Source organism: Megalobrama amblycephala, linkage group LG10 (genome assembly GCF_018812025.1).
Source record: "Megalobrama amblycephala isolate DHTTF-2021 linkage group LG10, ASM1881202v1, whole genome shotgun sequence".
Classification (NCBI taxonomy): Eukaryota; Metazoa; Chordata; class Actinopteri; order Cypriniformes; family Xenocyprididae; genus Megalobrama; species Megalobrama amblycephala.
The window spans coordinates 4,825,630-4,845,781 of NC_063053.1; the positions used below are offsets into that span (position 1 = coordinate 4,825,630).

The window sequence follows — 20,152 nt, forward strand, 5'->3', positions numbered from 1 at the left end:
CAACTTTGGACAGGAGTGTAAAATTTGGCACAATTTATTATTGTCTTGAGAACATTATTTCCTCAAACCATTTGGGCATTACAGAAGCAAATGGCATTAATGGCAACAAGTAAATGACATGAATAGTAACAAAGATTATAGATTAACAACCTCCTCAAGAACCAATATGACCCCAGGTCAGACACAAATATCAGAAATATTTAAAAGAACATAATTTCTCATCCCCACGGGTGAGATGACAGCTTTGGTTTACAATTTCAACAAAAAAAAGTGGTTTGATGGCAAAGAGAACAGTTCAGTCACACAGTATGCAGCGGCGTATATCACTAATATCATAATCTCAGATGATCATGTCAAAGTAACAGGCATTTTCTCCCATATAAAATCAGCAGGATCCTCAGTGTTTATTTTGCTCTTTCTAAAATACATTTACAAACTGAGAGGATCATCCATAATATTTACACCATAAAAAAACTAATCCATAAACATTCATTTGTCAGCATGAGGTCCTGTAACAACTTTAATGATTTTGGACTCAGTGTTTCATTATTCAAGCACTTGGACTAGAAACTGACAGCATTAGCACAACAAAGAAACCTGAATTAGTTGATATATAAAGATAATATTCATGCAATAACCCACACTTACTCAAATATATATATAAATTTACCCTGCTACCAACTTTCTATACAGTGTACTGTTTAAAACCAGGGACATCTTTGATGAAGTGATGCCCTGTGCATAAAGCATCTGGAAATACAAACATAGCAAAATATGATTCAAGGTGACATAATTTAGTGGTTTTATGTATACTCTTGCACATTTACAGATTACCTAGTTTCTTTAGATATAACCTGATATCTGTGCTGCACATTATAAAAATATGAGCTGATTATTCATGATATATTGACCTTTCTGAGATGCAGCGTCAGTCTGAGCATTAAGAGTGTGTGTCCCCTGAGAACAGACGGCATTTTAAACATCCTCCGCACAGAGCTGAAGCAGTACTGATTATTATGTGTGATCTTCATTATTTCAGCACTGCAAATTCTCTTCTACTCTGTTTTTCTTAATGAGTTTTAAAATACCCTATAAACCGAAACCCAGATGAAAAGAATTAAATGGCTTCATTCCCTCTGAGACAAAAAGATATCAGCTCACATCAGCAAAACCCATAAATGAGCTCTAAAGACAAGCAAATCTATAAAACATAATTTCCAGTGAAGCTCCGTAACAGAGAAATCTCTAACAGGCGTCCATGTAAACAAGACATCTATAGTGTGACTCTAGTGTTTGCAGTTTCTGAATCATAAGTAGTCATTGTAACCAAAGCAGCAGCAGTTCCCGATCACCCAGAAGGCTCCGTCTCCTGTCTAGGGTTTATTTTATGGCTTTGTAGTGTAACAGTGGCTGTCATGAGGCCATGCTGGAACATTTCAGGGTGAGAGTAGTTTTGGAGTGTCTCAAGCTTTGAGTGTGTGTGTGTGTGTGTGTGTGTGTGTGTGTGTGTGTGTGTGTGTGTGTGTGAGCAGCGCAGTGTTTCGTCGTGGACAGATTTAACTGCTGTTGTACAGATCCACATTACTGGAGCTCAAACCTCGACTGTCTCTCAGCCGCCTGCCGCCCAGATTCTGAATACAAGCACAAAACACACAAAATTAGAGATGAACGTGAGGAAACCATGGACCATAAATGTAGGAGCTTTTTCAGATCTTTCGATCTAAAGGACTAAATAAGCTTGCGCAGTTTACATATAAATGCAACCAAAGACGACGGGAAAACATACAAAGAGCAGCAGCTTTTCGTTACAGATGCAAGACCACATCGAACATGGTGAGTGTCTGTTAGAAACCAGGAATGATGAGATAACATTCTGCTAGGTACGTTAAAGTCTAAATCCCGTCTGGCTAACGCACTTCCCATAATGTTTACGCATTCAATAGACGGAGAGTAGGCATCTTTAGCGGCTGTTCGAACCCATTCGACCACATGAGCGTTTCCACTACGAAAGCAATGCGGTCAAATGCGTTTTTCGACTACCTCTGGAAGTGGTCGAAAGTGGACAAGCTCAAACGTTTTACAACCCGTTTACACCTGTATTTAGTGTCGTCCACTTGTGATCCGATTGACTAAAATGCATCTTAATACCAGATGGAAACAGGGCCTCTTAAAAAAGCCTCAAGTTCAAATGGCACTCGGTGTTGTGAGTTACAGTGATTTTACCGCAATAAAGGGAAGTTCTTCAGCTTAATGTCTAAAATGTAGGGGTGTGATGAGACAGGTATCTCAAGAGATGAGACGAGACTCGAGATTGAGTTCACGAGACGAGACGAGACAATATTTTTACACACTATTTTTAAAAAATCCTCAATAGCGAAATACATGAAATAGTCTGCAGGTGTATTTGAAATGTTTTAACTAATCATCTTGTAATGAATGTCATTTCAGTTCTACTTGAATTATCATATGCAGTAAAAGACAACAATACTCAAGCACTGTAAAAGGTTTTGCCACTAATTCAACTGACTGACTTCTCTTCTGTATGATTTCAGTCTCTTCAGATCTTACTGGACATGATTTATGAGCTTCTACAACTTTTGACCTCCTAACTGAACTCCTTTCCACAAACTGATCATAGAAATAAAAACAGTATAAATGAAAATGGTAACACTTTACAATAAGGTCTCATTTATTAACATTAAATGTATTAACCAACATCAACTAACAATGAGCAATATATTTGCTACAGTATTTATTAATCTTTGTTTATGTTAGTTAATAAAAATAGTCATTCATTGTTAGTTCATGATAGTTCACAGTGCATTAACTAATGTTAACAAACGAAACCTTATTGTTTGTGCTTAATACGATTAAGAGAAAACTGTTATTCATTTTTATGGTAACACTTTACAATAAGTGCAACCATAATCACACTCTCTCAATATTCAAAGTGCAAATAAGACCAAATTTTTCTTTGATACAGAGCTAAGAGATGGTTACAACGACACTGCCCAGCCTAAGATAGCTTTCATATTGAGAGATATCTGTATTCATCAGGGAGCCGCTTTCAAAATGCGGGGAATTGAAATTGCGTTTGAATGTGCGCTCGCGTTTACTTTCACTTTCACGACTGCGCGTACTCTGTGAATATGGAGCGGCGGCGAGCGTTATCCAACTGAATTAAATGGTTTTTTTTATTTAAATACAAAGCAAAATGACAGTGGAGGCATAATGTAAATGTAGCGGTGGCATATTCTTTCCTAATCATCCTAACACTGTCATGGCAACTACTTTTTGCCTCGACGAGAAATCTCGTCACATTTTAGTCTCGCGAGATCTCGTGTCACACCCCTACTAAAATGCCTTAATCACTTTATAAAATACAGCTGCTTTTATCACTCTAATGATGTTCAATTAATAGTTCAGAATGACAATAATCAATTCTGTTTGGTAACAGAGTTCATGATCCTAAACAACAGTGTTATATTAACTAATATATTAGTTACCTGGTATGACTCGTCACCCGTCTTGTTCAGGAAGTTGAGTGAAGCGGCACGTTTCATTCTGTAGAGAAAAAAAAGACAAATATCTAAAAAACCACAGAACAAAAGATACAAAAAGGTCTGACAAGGAGGAAATGTCTCAAACAGAGTTGAACATCATGACAGAATTTGTAAGAATGAAGGACTGAGTTTATATTTCTCCATTCAATAAGACTAATGCTCATAACAGCAGTTCTTGTTCTCTAATGCATTATTATTGTGTGTGTTTAAAGGAATAGTTTATCCAAAAATAAAAATTATCCCATGATTTCCTCTCCCTCAAGCCATCCTAGGTGTATATGACTTCTTTCAGCTGAAGATAGTTATATTACATAACAATATATATAACAATCGCAGTTATATTAAAAATTATTCTGCTTTATAATACGTTTTTGAAACCCCAAAAAGTGCATCCATCCATCATAAAAGTAATCCATATGGCTCCAGGGGGTTAATAAAGGCCTTCTGAAGTGAAGCGATGGGTTTTTGTAAGAAAAATATCCATATTAAAACTTTATAAACCATAATCACTGGCTTCCGGAAATGTACGTACGCACGTTCAAGTTCCAGCGGAAGAGTGACCTCTGACCCAACTTGCCATTACAAAGCTGGGAAGATCCAGGATATTATTTAATATATATCCATTTGTGTTCAGCTGAAAGAAGTCATCATATACACATAGAATGGCTTGAGAGTGAGTAAATCATGGGATAATTTTCATTTTTGGGTGAACTATTCCTTTAAACACACACAATAATGAAACATTAGAGAACAAGAACTACTGATGTGAGCATTAGTCTTATTGAATACGTCTCTCTAATGTGATGAAGAAATATGAACCAAACGTATGGAAAAAAAATCAGATATATTAGAATGAAGGATATTTTTTCTGAGGAATCTTGTGACTGAAGACTGGAAATGAAGTGAAAATTCAGCTTTGATCACAAGAATAAAATTACATTTTACTATATATTCCCAAAGAAAACAGTTATTTTAAATTCTAATAATATTTCACTGTTTTACTGTATTTTTGATCAAATAAGTCTTGGTAAGCAGAAGAGACTTCTTTCAAAAACATTAAAAAAAACCTTAATTATTCCAATCATACACATGAAATTCAAGTCGGGAGGGTTAAAAAGATAAACTACTGACAATAATGGCAAAGATAACACTAGCACTACCAAAATCAGCCATGATCCATCTCCTCTTGTCAAGTAATCTAATGCTGTGTACTATTTAATGTTTTTAATTAAAAATCAGACACTATCAGTAGTCAAAGCAGCTCTAGGATCTGAGAACACGCTCTGCACATGTTGACGCGTGTGTTGCATTTGTTCATACGTGTTGTTGTGCGTATCTGGAGGTCCTTGGCCCTGCAGCTTCTTCACCAGCATCTCGCTGCTCCGGCGCAACACATCTCTGAGCCGCCCAATGGAGCCGCTGCGCTGCATTGCGCCGCTGCCATCCTACGCACACACACACACACACACTCAATACACTGCACTGGACAACACACACATTCACACACCCGCTCTGCCTGGGTCTAGTGTGCTTAGCATGCACACACTGCAAAACATGATGTTCTTCCTCAGTATTTTTGTCTTTTTTTCCAGTACAAATATCTAAACATTCTTAAATCAAGATACATTTACTGGAGAAGCATTTACTTAAAGGCACAATGTGTAATTTTTCACCACTAGAGGTCGCTTATTCAAAACGAAGGCGTAGCTTGATGATGCCTTGATTTCGCGGAATTGTCTTTAGGTCTACAGCCGGTGGAAAAAAATTTGATGGGACTCGGGCAGAAGTCATAATCATGGATGAGCTAATGTTTTAAAGATTTATTAACATTACTGTATGAAGCAGGGTGGGGCTGAAAGCCGTTGGAGCGGAACGAGGCCACTGGAGTGATTGCTAATGAGAGACGAGCGTGACACATGGCTCGAGAGCAGTAGAGCTTTTATTATGCTGCAGACGAGCACTTCTGCTTCTTCCGGTCATGCATATGTGGGGTAACGCAGCGCTGTTTTATTATATTATATATATTTGTGTGTTGAAAGTTGTTATAGTGGTACTCTGTGTATTTAGTCAGCTGCTGCTATGAGACACCTGTTGCACACTGCAGTAAGATAGATCGATATTAGGCATGGTAAAACATGGTACTCGCGGTAAATCAAGAAAACGAGATTTAAACGATAAAACTTACTGTGTTGAGCTATATAACATGATTAGTTTTTTTGTCGATGAATGTATTCAAACAGTTGCTCACCTGTCTAATAAAAAACATAATATATTAAAGCGTTTTTGGTGTTTCCATGGTTTCTACAAAATAAAATCGAGGGTAATGCAGGTATGATGTCATTGATAGGCGATGCACACACACGGCCCGTATCCTGGTTAAAATTGCTTATTTCTCTGGATTTAGGCATTCTTGGAATCATTTGGGATAATGTAAGTACACAAGTCAACAAAATATATAACATTGTTCTAGTGGTTTTTGGATATTTTAATACAAAAATAGCACATATTGAAACTCTTGATTACCAAAATTAAGTGACTTTATGCTTAAAACAAGAACAAATATCCGCCAATGTGGTCAGAAAAATAAACTTCATTCAAAGGGAAAACAGGATTATTTTTCTGACCCCGTTGGCAGATATTTGTTCTTGTTTTAAGCACAAACTCACTTCATTTTTATACATTATTCAGGAAACAAGATTTGATATCTTCAGTCATTTTGCGTCTCCAGTTAATGTATCTTGATTTAAGGACGTTTAGATATTTGTGCTGGAAATACTGAGGAAGAACAGGAAGAATTTTATTTGTGTGCATCAATTTAATCAGGATTGATTCTTGCATATTAGAAAACACGTTTATATGCAAATAACATCCAGAAAAAAATGAAAACAGCAGTAATACTCAAAATGTACATTATTAAACTGTTTAATTATTTATTAAATAACATTCAAAGCACTTGATCTCAATATAAAAACAGACCAAAATTATTAAACATACACTGATATAGAATCATGAGAAAGTCCAGAAATGAAACCTTTATTGAGGATATCAACAAACATCACAATGCAGTGGAGTAATACGTTTATATATATTTATTTGCAGATCTACTCACTATGAAAGAGAACAAACGCTCTGAATAAAACAGATACAGAAGAGCCAAAACCATCAATAAATAAGCAGCATTCCACGACACACGGCATAAACACGTCAGTTATCAAGAGAACAGGAGAAACATTTGTTCGTTTTATACTGCATCATCATCATCATCATCATCATCATCATCATGTGTGTGTGTGTTTGGAATGGTGATCAAACTATCATCATTAGTGAAAATAGGGAAATAAACGAGCGCACAGACATCATTTGACGTGCACTAAACTGAACTAAAAGGACATTGGGTGATACAGTACAGTCACATCAGCTTCTGTGACGCTTCTTTAAGGCGTTTCATCGAGCGCAAACACTGATGTGTGTTCAATGTCTGTGCGTTCGGACTTGAGCACATTCAACAAGCTCAATGAAATGATTTAATCGCTCAGAAATGCTGTTCGTACACAAGATTGAGTCGAACGAACGAGGAAAATGGTTCATGTTTGAAATCTCTAAATACTGACATCTGAATCCTGTTGTTCCCTTTGCAGGTGGAAATATATGAGGATTCGATCATCTATCTCACGGCCGCAGATAAACAAACACAAGATCATTTCTCGTTAGTATAATTAGCTGAAATATAATATATATGATTGACAGAACCAGAATATGGCCTCTGCTGACTAATGCGTCAAACCTCACGGCAAGTGTTAATGGTGAATACTGTAAACGTAACTTTGACACCGAAGCACAGAGAAACCGTCTGTGTTCGTTGTGTTGTTCAACTTTGGATATGTGTGTCACACACGTCCTCACGCGACACCAAAACATCATTTGTCATATATTACAAAAAACAAAACAAAAATAATAACAAAAAGTATCAAGAGCAAGTTTCAAAGTTTCTGTTAAACACCAACAATGATTGTTCAACACCAGAAGCCGTTCAAAACCACAGACGGCAAAACAGTCTAATGGAGAAAAAGAGCAAAAACCATCAGAGTTAAAAGAAAGTTCAGTCTGAAAGTTCATCAGCGACGTCAGATAGCAAACGTGTTGACGTCCATCATCAACGGATCAGAGATGAGAGAGAGACGGAAAGGAGAAAGAGACGAAGAGCCCAAAGACGACGTCACGTCAACCGAAGACAGAAGAAGATAGCAGAACGCAGGAGAGAGACGCGTCGCCGGTGAAGGCCGGTGGACTAAAGGACACCCGCTATGGCAGAGGATGATACGAACACGTCACTTCCTGTGTGAGGAGGAAGAAGGTGAGGGAAACTCTTGATGGCTTTATGCCTGATGAAGAGAGAGAGAGACAGCACACCATTAAGAGCTCATTTCAAACACATGTGTGGCCTGTCTGTCTGTCTGTCTGTTTATTTGCCTGTCTGTCTGTCTGTCTGCCTGCCTGTCTGCGTCTCTGTCTGCCTATCTGTTTGTTTGCCTGCCTGCCTGCCTGTCTGTCTGTCTGGATGCTTGTCTGTCTCTCTGCCTGTCTGTTTATTTTCCTGTCTGGATGCCTGTCTCTCTATCTGTCTGTCTGTCTCTCTGCCCATCTGTCTGTTTGTTTGCCTGTGTGTCTGTCTGTCTGTCTGTCTGTCTGTTTTTTTTGCCTGCCTGTCTGACCACCTGTCTGCGTCTCTGTCTGGATGCCTATCTGTCTGTCTGTCTGTCTGTCTGTCTGTCTCTATGCCTGCCCATCTGTCTGTTTGTTTGCCTGTCTGTCTGTCTGGATACTTGTCTGTCTCTCTGCCTGTCTGTTTATTTGCCTGTCTGTCTGTCTGTCTGTCTGTCTGTCTGTCTGTCTGTCTGTCTGTCTGTCTGTCTGGATGCCTGTCTGTCTGTCTGTCTGTTTATTTGCCTGCCTGTCTGTCTGTCTGTCTGACCACCTGTCTGCGTCTCTGTCTGGATGCCTGTCTGCCTATCTGTCTGTCTGCCTGCCTATCTGACCACCTGTCTGTTTGTTTGCCTGTCTGTCTGTCTGTCTGGATGCTTGTCTGTCTCTCTGCCTGTCTGTTTATTTGCCTGTCTGCCTGACTGTCTGTCTGGATGCTTGTCTGTCTCTCTGCCTGTCTGTTTATTTGCCTGTCTGCCTGACTGACTGTCTGGATGCCTATCTGTCTGTCTGTCTCTATGCCTGCCCATCTGTCTGTTTATTTGCCTGTCTGTCTGCCTGTCTGACCACCTGTCTGCATCTCTGTCTGAATGCCTGTCTGTCTGTCTGTTTATTTGCCTGTCTGTCTGTCTGCCTGTCTGACCACCTGTCTGCGTCTCTGTTTGTTTGCCTGCCTGCCTGTCTGTCTGTCTGGATGCTTGTCTGTCTCTCTGCCTGTCTGTTTATTTGCCTGTCTGGATGCCTGTCTCTCTATCTGTCTGTCTGTCTCTCTGCCCATCTGTCTGTTTGTTTGCCTGTGTGTCTGTCTGTCTGTTTATTTGCCTGTCTGTCTGACTGACTGTCTGGATGCTTGTCTGTCTGTCTGTCTGTCTGTCTGTTTTTTTTGCCTGCCTGTCTGACCACCTGTCTGCGTCTCTGTCTGGATGCCTATCTGTCTGTCTGTCTGTCTCTATGCCTGCCCATCTGTCTGTTTGTTTGCCTGTCTGTCTGTCTGGATACTTGTCTGTCTCTCTGCCTGTCTGTTTATTTGCCTGTCTGTCTGTCTGTCTGTCTGGATGCTTGTCTGTCTGTCTGGATGCCTGTCTGTCTGTCTGTCTGTTTATTTGCCTGCCTGTCTGTCTGTCTGACCACCTGTCTGCGTCTCTGTCTGGATGCCTGTCTGCCTATCTGTCTGTCTGCCTGCCTATCTGACCACCTGTCTGTTTGTTTGCCTGTCTGTCTGGATGCTTGTCTGTCTCTCTGCCTGTCTGTTTATTTGCCTGTCTGCCTGACTGTCTGTCTGGATGCTTGTCTGTCTCTCTGCCTGTCTGTTTATTTGCCTGTCTGCCTGACTGACTGTCTGGATGCCTATCTGTCTGTCTGTCTCTATGCCTGCCCATCTGTCTGTTTATTTGCCTGTCTGTCTGCCTGTCTGACCACCTGTCTGCATCTCTGTCTGAATGCCTGTCTGTCTGTCTGTTTATTTGCCTGTCTGTCTGTCTGCCTGTCTGACCACCTGTCTGCGTCTCTGTCTGGATGCCTGTCTGTCTGACCACCTGTCTGTCTGTCTGTCTGTCTGTCTGTCTGTTTGTTTGTTTGTTTGCCTGTCTCTCTGCCTGTTTGTTTGTCTGTCTGCCTGGATGCTTGTCTGTCTGTCTGGATGATTGCCTGTCTGTCTCTCTGTTTATTTGCCTGTCTGTCTGTCTGGGTGCTTGTCTGTCTCTCTGCCTGTTTGTTTGTTTGTTTGTCTGTCTGCCTGGATGCTTGTCTGTCTGTCTGGATGCTTGTCTGTCTCTCTGCCTGTTTGTTTGTTTGTTTGCTTGTCTGTTTGTTTGCCTGTCTGTCTGGATGACTGTCTCTCTGCCTGTCTGTCTATCAGACGGTTGTTCTCTTGCCCCTGCATCACACACACTTCTACCACATTCAGTTTATGGCCAAATGCTGATAAACAGAAAACACATTTTTATCAGCATTTTTCTTAAAAAGTACTTTTTATCATTCTTAATAATAAAGTAACTTATTACTTAAATTCATAAATTGCTGCTTTTTAAAACAACACTCTGGTCATGTTTTTGTCATGCTAATAAGGCACAATTAAAAGAAAAGTCAAAGCAGAGAGAGCAGTAGCTCCTGTCTGTCAATGAGATCACGACACATGAAGTAGAACAGGAAACAAAGGCTGGGCTGATCTTCATTTAAAGAGCAGTGATTTATCTTCTACAGCAACAGTGTGTGTGTTTGTTTGCAGGGACAAGATCACAAATCCCAGTCTATTTATATAATGATGCGTGTCAGTGTTTATATTTACACTTACAGTCAAGTCTGAAATCATTACGATTTTTTAATGTTTCTGAAAGAAGTCTCTTCTGCTCAACAAGGCTGTATTTATTTGATCAAAAGCACAGTAAAAACAGTGAAATATCATTAGTGTGATACACTACCATTCAAAAGTCTGGGATGAGTAAGATTAATACTTTTATTCAGCAAGGAAGCATTAAATTGGTCAAAAGTGACGGTAAAGACATTTATAATGTTACAAAAAATTCTATTTCAAACAAATGCTGTTCTTTTGAACTTTCTATTCAAAGAATCCTGAAAAATAAAATGTATCACAGTTTCCACAAAAATATGAAGCAGCACAACTGTTTTCAATGATAATAATCAGAAATGTTTCTTGAGCAGCAAATCATCAGATTTGAATGATTTCCGAAGGATCATGTGACACTGAAGACTGGAGTAATGATGCTGAAAATTCAGCTTTGATCACAGGAATAAATTACAGTTTACTATATATTCACATAGAAAACAGCTATTTTACATTGTAATAATATTTCACTGTTTTTACTGTATTTTTTAACAAAACTCCAGCCTTGGTGAGCAGAAGAGACTCTTTCAAAAAGATTTAAATCTTAAAACTGGATGTTAAGTTCCTCTCTGTCTGATCTCATCCAGTCCAGCGTGTCTCTTACGGAGAAGGGAAGAGCACAATCCACTGTGTCGGGAAAAAATGATCACGGCTGCATTTCCCAAAAGCCTCATAAATAGATCATAGTGCTGAAAGCGCTTACTAGCATCTATTAGGCCCGCGATGCTGTTGGGAAAGGCAGCCCAAATTGGCTGATTGGTTGTCATGGCAACAACTGCGATGACGTGGCTGGTTAGTAACAGGTAGTGATGGTGAGCGCACAGATTCATGCAGGTCGCATGCACAGGCAAACACACGCCGAGCGTCACGTCAACCAACTTTATAATTTTTGGACCACTTGAGATGAACCACTGAAACAAACACTAATGATGTCTAATATGAAAGATCCATGTGAGATCGTCATGAGACATGAGGTGGAGTCAGAAACAATCTGAGAATGCAAGATTGATTTATTCTGGGTATGAATGTCATCTTCACATCCACAGTCTTATGCGCACTGCCTGAGAAATCACACAGAAACACACACCATCACAACACACACACATCTGATCTGTTTCGGCTCATGTTCCAGGTCAAACATCGAACAATCCATAAAATAAGAGACAACACTGCATGTGACATTTAGATGAGTTTTCAGTGTTTGTGTGTTTATTTTGTCTCACTGCACTGAAAGATTCTTTCACATGTTTTAACTTGTATTAAACACACAGTCACTGAAAACTAGTCAAAGCAAGTCCACGTTCATTTATGGGTGAACTGTCCCTTTAAGAAGCTTTGTAATGCAAGAGATCCTGAGTGCTTTAGTGGCGTGTTCAGAGCTTCATGTTATTATTATTATTTCATTGCATACACTAGCAGTGACTCTGTAAGCAGGACGGAGCAGGTGTTAATGATCGAACGCATTAAGCTTCACATGCAGGATATGACATCAGACTGAACATCCTGAACACACCACACCATCTCATCGCTCTAGTGACGTCACACAACGCCAAACCGCACGAGGACACGACCACATCATAAATCACAACAATAAAGGCCCGTTCACCCCAATAACTATAACGATAACTATATTTGCGCCCACACCAACGAATGATAACGGTCTGTTTATTTTAAACTCACACACTGCAGTTTCAAAGTGTGTACAACATGTTTTTGCTGTTCTTGTTGCATTTACACTGCTTTAACCAGCAGATGTCCTCAGCATGATATGTTTCGAGTGAATAGCTAGTGTAATCGATCTAATCTAACAGTGAATTTAGCTGATGAAGTCAATATAGTGGAATAAAAACAACGCCTAGTCTTTTTCACTGCAACTTCAAGGAAGCAAGACAATGTTGCTAAAACTAGCACTGGATATCTGAGGTAATTTTATTTGACACTGTTTGCTAGCCTGGCATAATGATCTCATCGTTAATACTTACCATGTATTCCTAGGGGATTAACGATTGTTTTACATATATATCTATTTTCTTTAAAGGATCCTTGAAAAGGGGGTTTGACTTGTCAAACAGTGGTGGATTTTTCTGGACATCTGTGATTAAATTCTCTGCAATGTCGCCTGCCATTTTAAATGTCCAAGCCCTTAAATTAGAATGGATTCTGATTGGCTATCAGTGTTTTATCGTTCAAAATTTCTGAAAGTGATCCCAATTATATAATTTCTCTATATCGTTATCGTTATAGCTGTGGTGTGGACAGTGCTATCCTTTTATAATTAGAACGATTTTTAGAAATATATCTTTATCGTTATCTTTATAGTTATCGTTCTTGGTGCGAACGGGCCTTAACATTAGAAATTCGCATAAAGAAAATGATCTCGGGGTCATGTGACCTGGACGTGTTCTGGCGAGGATACTGTGTGCGTCACGGATCTGCAGCACGGGGAGGCTTGTGTGTGTCAGAGATGCTTACGAACACTTTCATACACAAATACAAGCATGTTAAATCAGCACAAACATGCCAGGACACACAATCAGCTCATAAAGACCTTGAACAGAGCAGACGCTCAACGGGTGCCATTCAATGATTTACATGACTGGTCGACAAAAGGCCAAACGGCAGCTGGAAAGTGTCATTCAGCAACACCTACATCATCTGCACTGCAAGAAATGATGTTCTTCCTCAGTGTTTTTGTCTTGTTTTCCAGCACAAATATCTAAACATTCTTAAATAGGTACATTTACTGGAGAAGAAAAATGACTGAAGATATTAAGTCTTTTTTTCTGTATCAAAATGAAGAACAAATATCGGCCGATGGGGTCAGAATAATAACCTTGTTTTCCCTTTGAATGAATTTTATTTTTCTGACCCCATTGGCAGATATTTGTTCATGTTTTAAGCATGAAGTTGCTTAATTTTGGTAAATTTTTCAGAAAACAAGACTCAATATCTTCAGCCATTTTGCTTCTCCAGTAAATGTATCTTGATTTAAGAATGTTTAGATATTTGTACTAGAGCCCGACCGATATTATCGGCCGATATGAGCTAATTGCATTTAAATCGGCATCGGCGTTTATAACGGCCGATGAAACATGAGAAACAGAGTCTCATGCTTCACTCATGTTATGAGTGTTGCATAGTTTGCCCACCAGAGGGAGCTCTGCAACTCCCCAGTTGACAACAGCGCCAGAAATCCACTACAGAAGAAAGTATTGTTGTACTCTTTTGACGGTGAGTCTGTCGTTCGTCATGTGAAATGATTGTAGATTTAGTTCATACACTGTATATAAAAACAGTGTGATAGTTCTAGCTAACGGTCCTATCATTATCACTTCTAAATATTCTGTAACATCACTTACAGCCGCTAATGCATTGCTATATTAGATTACCCACAAAGCTAATACCATGTTTATCAGTGGAAGAGCGCGAACGTTAATAAGAGGTCAAACTATAACGTTAGCGTTTAACTTATTCTAAATATATCTGCAGTGTTTCCCATTTAACTTATTTTAATTTTATTTTCAATTCATTGACATGGTTTTGTGGAATATTGAATTTGTTTGGTATAGCTCTTTTATTTTAACTTTAGTATTATAATTTATTTACAGTACACACACAGACTGTTAAAACCAGCTTCAACTGGAAGTAAGTAAAACTGTTAAATGTTTAAAACCAGACTGTTTTTTGATCATTAAAAAATATATACTTTTGATGTGCAATTGTTTAGTCATTGAGACTGTAATCTAAGGCTTTTTTTTAACATAATCCCTTCTGGAAAATGGTTTATACAGCCCACATACATAGAACAGGCAGATATTTTGCTATTGAATGTCGTGTAAGTGTAGTTTATAGGAAATGGGTCTAATATCCAGTTTATTTTCAAAATCAAAATATCGGCTTATAAATCGGCTCTTTTCGAGTTAATATCGGCATCGGCCCCCAAAAATCCATATCGGTCGGGCTCTAATTTGTACTGGAAAACAAGACAGAAACACTGAGGAAGAACGTCATTTTTTGCCGTGTGATGCTGATGTCATCATGATGGCACCTGTTGAGAGGCAGCTGTGCTGTGATTGGTGGCTGCAGTGGATGTGTACTCACCCCGCTCCACTCTACAGCCATACTCACTTCATCGCCGCCCTCAGAGCCGCTCTCGTACTTTACGCTAGACAGACTGTCTCTGCTGCGCCGGCGCTCACTGCCGTCGCCCTCCTTCAGGATCTCCACCACACGCGTCTGATGGACGGGGTCCAGACCCTGGCGCACACACAAATCAATATTACAACTTGAAGCATCATGGGAAAGATGAGCCGTGCGCTCTAAAAGACGATGGTAATCAGCATCATCATCGCTAATGAGGTGCAAGAACATCTTCAAAATGACTCACGGAGTTGCTCTGGGATCCACAGAAAAGCAGGAAGGAAAGACGCGAGAGAAAGCACATGAAATGTCATTTACAAACACGTCCTGCTGCTCTCAAAGTGAGTGAGGTTTGTGTCGCACCTGTTTGCGGGATCTCATGGCGCACTCCTCCAGTGTCTCCGCCGCCTCCATCTTGCCCTGTCTGCGGTACAGAGCGCCCAGATTCCTCAGGGTCGTATTGACCGTCGGACTGCAGACAAAACCACAGTGATGTCACAGTGCAAATCATCCTACAACAGGCTTCGCTTCACTGTAGATTATCAGTTCTTATATTTTGCTTTTGATTGTTTCTTCAGGATATTCACTCAATCATCTTCCAGTCTGGTTAAATATACAGTTTTAATAAGCATGTTTACATACGCACCGATAACTCCCAAAATTCAGCTTATCGAATTATCCCGTTTTACATGCAAGTAAATCACATTTACAAGACTTCATTAATAAATTCAATTATTTTGACTGAACTGCTTCTATTTTGACTGCACAAGATCAGAAGAACACATTTTTATCATTTCTTGGCTCAAGAAAGAGTCGGAGTTTGTTATACATTTCCTGCCGCCAAACGCTGTCTGGATGTGCTTCAATCCGCAGTGAAGACGCTGTCAAATATTACAAATGCACACTTCAATTAGCCACAGAACAGTGGTTAATGTGTTTACATGCCAGGAGAAATCCAGCTGTATCCGTCGGTTTATGCTTAAGCCGTTTATGGCTTTATGCTGATATATGAAAAAAGATTAGTGCGTTTACACAAACACACTGTCAGTTTTTTATGATGAACAATCGGGTTAAGAATGTGCATGTAAACATGCTCAGTGTAACACTTTTGTATTAATATTTTGATGAGTCCAGGGACGTTGCCAGACATTAAAACATCAGTGATGAATCCTAGTCTCAACAGAGATCAGTTCCCCTGATCACTCATGTCATGTGTTCGGCGGTTTAGAATCACAACTAGTGATGCCAGATTCACAAATAAATCACTATTGATCAAATCGATTTGCAAACAAGGACTTGCGATTCAGTTTGATTCATTTGGACAGTTCACTCATGCACTGAATCATTTCTCATGAGATACTATATAAGACAGAAAACAGAAATAGCACTGGATGAGGTGGATATTTACCTACAATTCACTGTAAAAAAAAATCCTTTAGATGGTTTGTCAGAGATTATTGTGCATGCTGCTTGTGAAAGACACTTTATATCTATTACAGCATCAAATGAGAGTATCAAAATAAAGGGAAGCCCTTTTTTGATGAGATCCTGATGAAACGCTCCTGGATGTGTCTGCCTGATTTCTGACAGCAAAAGCAAAGAAACGCACTCAGATCAAGCTGGTGAAGTGTGTGTTGTACCTGTTGACTTTACAGGCTTTGTACCAGCCTCCGTATTCTCCGTACGGCGTGTTGTCTCTGTGCTTCCCCTGAACATCACAGACACACAGTGTAAGTGACAGCAAGCCAACACCAATACAAACATCTGTCATGTTTCACACACACACACCTTGCTCATCTCCTCTCTCTCCTCCGCATGCATCCAGATGGGCTTGTTTTCAGCTGCAAACAGACACACAAGTGACATCGTTACCCATGATTACCCATGATCGTTACCCTCTCTCTAATTAAAGCCACTGAAGCCCAATATTAGTGTCTCTCAAGTCTGATTCATAAGAACAAGAATGGAGTTTAAGGAGACGAAACACTCACTGACTCTTTTATCGACTACATTTACATGCACATCAGACAGTTTAAAGCCTATAATCTGATGATGATGTTTATATGTGCACATGCATGGGAATATTCTTGTAACGTGTCGGGCAATCATAATATTTATTAATTTCAATTTCTGTTAATAATTCTATAAAATAATCAGTCCTGTTGGCATTTACATGCAACATATTATTCACTAATTTTCAAGGGTTGGAAGCAGGATCTAAGGAATCATTGTTTTAAACCAAATCAGGCAATCAAACTGCAGTGTTTACATGTTAACTGAAATTGCCATCCTCAGATTTACAACTAGTGGTGCAACAGATCACAAAACTCATGGTTTCAGATCATATTACAGTTTTAAAATGAGGGGGGTTAAGACAAATGTAACTTTGCTTCCCATTTATTACCCAAAGAACACTTTTTTGATACCACAGCAAAAACTTCTAACTAATACATTTCAAACATTGAGGAAAAAGAAATTCTATGTTAGTCAACGGGGGGCGAGATCTGTTTGGTAACTGACATTCTTATAAATACCTTCATTTGTGTTCAGCAGAACAAAGAAATTCATACAAGTTTGGAACTTCTTGAGAGTGTAAATGATGACAGAATTTTCATTTTAGGTGAACTATCCCTTTAAGACTTTATAACCATCTGTATACAAGAATAATTGTTGAGACAGGGATTTTCAGATCATTTTGTGAGCATATGTGTCCGTTCAAGCGCAAAGTGTCACGAAAAAGAGCTAGGTTGTGTATTCACACACCATCTGTTTTAAAGTGGTAAGACTTGTTGCAGTTAAAGGGATAGTTCACCCAAAATTTGATGTTTATCTGCTTACCCCCAGCGCATCCAAGATGTAGGTGTTTTTGTTTCTTCAGTAGAACACAAATTATGATTTTTAACTCCAACCGTTGCTGTCTGTCAGTCAAATAATGCTAGTGGATGGGAACTTCTACAATAACAGTAAATAAAACTTGCTTAGACAAGTCCAAATTAAAAACTCGCTTAGTGAGGTCTGATCGCGCTCTGACAGCGGCAGTGATGTCTCGCTCTCATTGAAGTATATGCGCGAGACATCACTGCCGCTGTCAGAGCGCGATCAGACCAAACAAATCGAGTGATGAATGCAGTTGGACATAGTGGTGTATTAGAGGTAAAAAATTATATAAATACTGTTCGGTTTCTCACACAAACCGATCGTTTCGTGTCTTAAGACATCAATGTGTCGTCACGAGCCGCAGGGTTTAATTTGGTTTTGTCTGTCATGTTTTATTTACTCTTATAGTCAAAGTTCCCGCTGACTTGCATTATACCACTGACAGACGGCAGCGGTTGCAGTTAAAAATCATAATTTGTGTTCTACTGAAGAAACAAAGACACCTACATCTTGGATGCGCTGGGGGTAAGCAGATAAACATCAAATTTTCATTTTTGGGTGAACTATCCCTTTAATCCGCAAATCACGTGTTCCGAACCGAGGGGCCTGGTTCGTACAGATAAACCACAATCCGTTGCACCCTATTAACAACAAAACATTGATGTGCATGTAAATATAGCCATGTTCCTGCCGTGTGTTTTCTACATCAAACCTACAGCAGTGTCAGATCAGCATGAATAACACACGTCTCTGAGTAACACTGAGTCTCACCATCCACCGATCCAAACTCCTTCTCATGAGCGCGGGTCAGAATCTCTTTGTACAGAACCTCGGCTTCTTTGTATTTGCCCTGCTTGAGAAAGCAGGACGCCTGCGGAGAGACAAGAAACATTCACTGCTGTAGAAGGTCATTCAATAGAGACTGTGAACGTGAGACGTCTGCACAGGTACATGAGGACAAATGCCTCAGTGTGCGTGTGGGTGGAGAAAAACGCTGATATGAAAAGAAGCGGCCTTGATTCCAAAGACTAGATTATTAAACATACAGAAAGATGAACGTCACTTCAGCTCCACACAAACTGACGTCTGTTGCAGCTCCGCTTATATTTGCATAATGAGGGCAAAACGCAAATATTAAGTGTGTGTTTAATACCGTCTACAGTTAGAACTGCAGTTTGACAGACTCACCAGGTTGTTCTTGGTTTTGGCCACGTTGGGGTCGTCTGGACCGAGCCGGCACTCGTAGATCTCCAGAGCTCTGCAGTAATAATACTCCACTTCCTCATACTTGCCCTGATTCTGACACAACAGTGCCAGATTATTCAGCTGCTTCGCCACATCAGGATGATCCTTCCCCAACACCTGACAGACAGATAGACAGACAAACAGACAGACGAATAGAGTCAGATCAATGATGTAATTGTGTGCTCTAATCCTGGGATTTTTAGTCTTTTTGATGCCATAGACCCCCAAATATGGTCTTTCTCTTGTAAGGGTGATTAACTGATGTGTGAATGAAAGTTGAGGTGTTGTGATGTTCACTGACCTTCTCTCGAATCTCCAGGGCTCTTTTACACAGCGGCTCGGCCTCCTTGTACTTGCCTCTCTTCCCGTACAGCACAGCCAGATTATTGAGAGTGGCTGCAACCTGAAACACAAGCACAAAGATCAACACCTGACCGCACATAATGTACATTCATGCTTCATCACCTCTAACATTTCAACACAGTATTTGAAGTATGTATGTACTATTATATGTATGTATCTATAAGTGTATATATGCCAGGTATGGGCAACTTTGGTCCTAGTAATCTAATAATCCTGAAGATGTTGATTAGCTTGTTCAGGTGTGTTTGATTACGATTGAAGCAAAACTCTGCAGGACCGCAGCCCTCCAGGACTGAAGTTGCCCATCCCTGATTTATGCAGTAAAATAATTATTTTAAGGGAACCTATTATGCCCAATTTGTACTAGAACAGGTTTTCTTGCTTGAATGTTCATTATTTTTCTCATATTGTCCATTGTTGCAGCTCCTCTCTTCCCAGTCTGTCAGTAACCCTCTGGGGTGCGTCTCCCAAAGCAAACTATGGTCGCAAGTTCCGTCATTATCAATAGAGTTCAATGGGACTTATGACAATAGTTAACTAACAATGCTTTGGGGAATGCACCCCTGTTTAGTTCCTGTCTCTATGAAGCCCCTCCTTCTGAAAAGCATTACAATGTTTTTACAAGATTACAATGAAGTTCAGAAACAGTGACACTAATATAGAGAATAACTCTCACTTGAGGGACTTTGGAAACCTTTTTCATGCTTAAACAGCAAAATTACACACTAAATAAATGATGAACATGGAGAAAAGCATCATAGGTCATCTTTAAATTAACTATTTAAAAGAGTTATGCTGTATTGTATGAATACTGTTATATAAATAATCACTTACTTCATTAAAATGTCCTGCTATATTTTTTTATGTTATTATGACGAGAGTCTGAATCTGATCTAATCCAAAGACTGTAGAATAACAC

General features: G+C 39.5%; 1 protein-coding gene across 8 annotated transcripts in view; it reads right to left on the minus strand.

Moving 5' to 3' along the window:
• Window positions 1–18: 18 nt before the first annotated feature.
• Window positions 19–20,152, minus strand: part of klc1b (kinesin light chain 1b) — a 34,254-nt gene continuing 14,120 nt past the window's right edge. For 2 of the 8 annotated variants that reach the window (XM_048204053.1, XM_048204054.1), the window contains 11 exons: window positions 19,172–19,273; window positions 18,814–18,987; window positions 18,397–18,496; window positions 16,537–16,589; window positions 16,389–16,456; window positions 15,112–15,220; window positions 14,996–15,004; window positions 14,710–14,865; window positions 4,884–5,008; window positions 3,507–3,564; window positions 19–1,631 (listed from right to left, as the gene is read on the minus strand). In XM_048204053.1, coding sequence (XP_048060010.1) covers window positions 1,557–1,631; window positions 3,507–3,564; window positions 4,884–5,008; window positions 14,710–14,865; window positions 14,996–15,004; window positions 15,112–15,220; window positions 16,389–16,456; window positions 16,537–16,589; window positions 18,397–18,496; window positions 18,814–18,987; window positions 19,172–19,273 — 1,029 coding nt within the window. In that variant the 3' untranslated portion in view covers window positions 19–1,556. Of the gene's footprint in view, window positions 1,632–3,506; window positions 3,565–4,883; window positions 5,009–6,580; window positions 7,946–14,709; window positions 14,866–14,995; window positions 15,005–15,111; window positions 15,221–16,388; window positions 16,457–16,536; window positions 16,590–18,396; window positions 18,497–18,813; window positions 18,988–19,171; window positions 19,274–20,152 lie in introns of those variants that run through there. The other 6 variants (XM_048204056.1, XM_048204057.1, XM_048204055.1 and 3 more) reach the window with 6 other exon arrangements.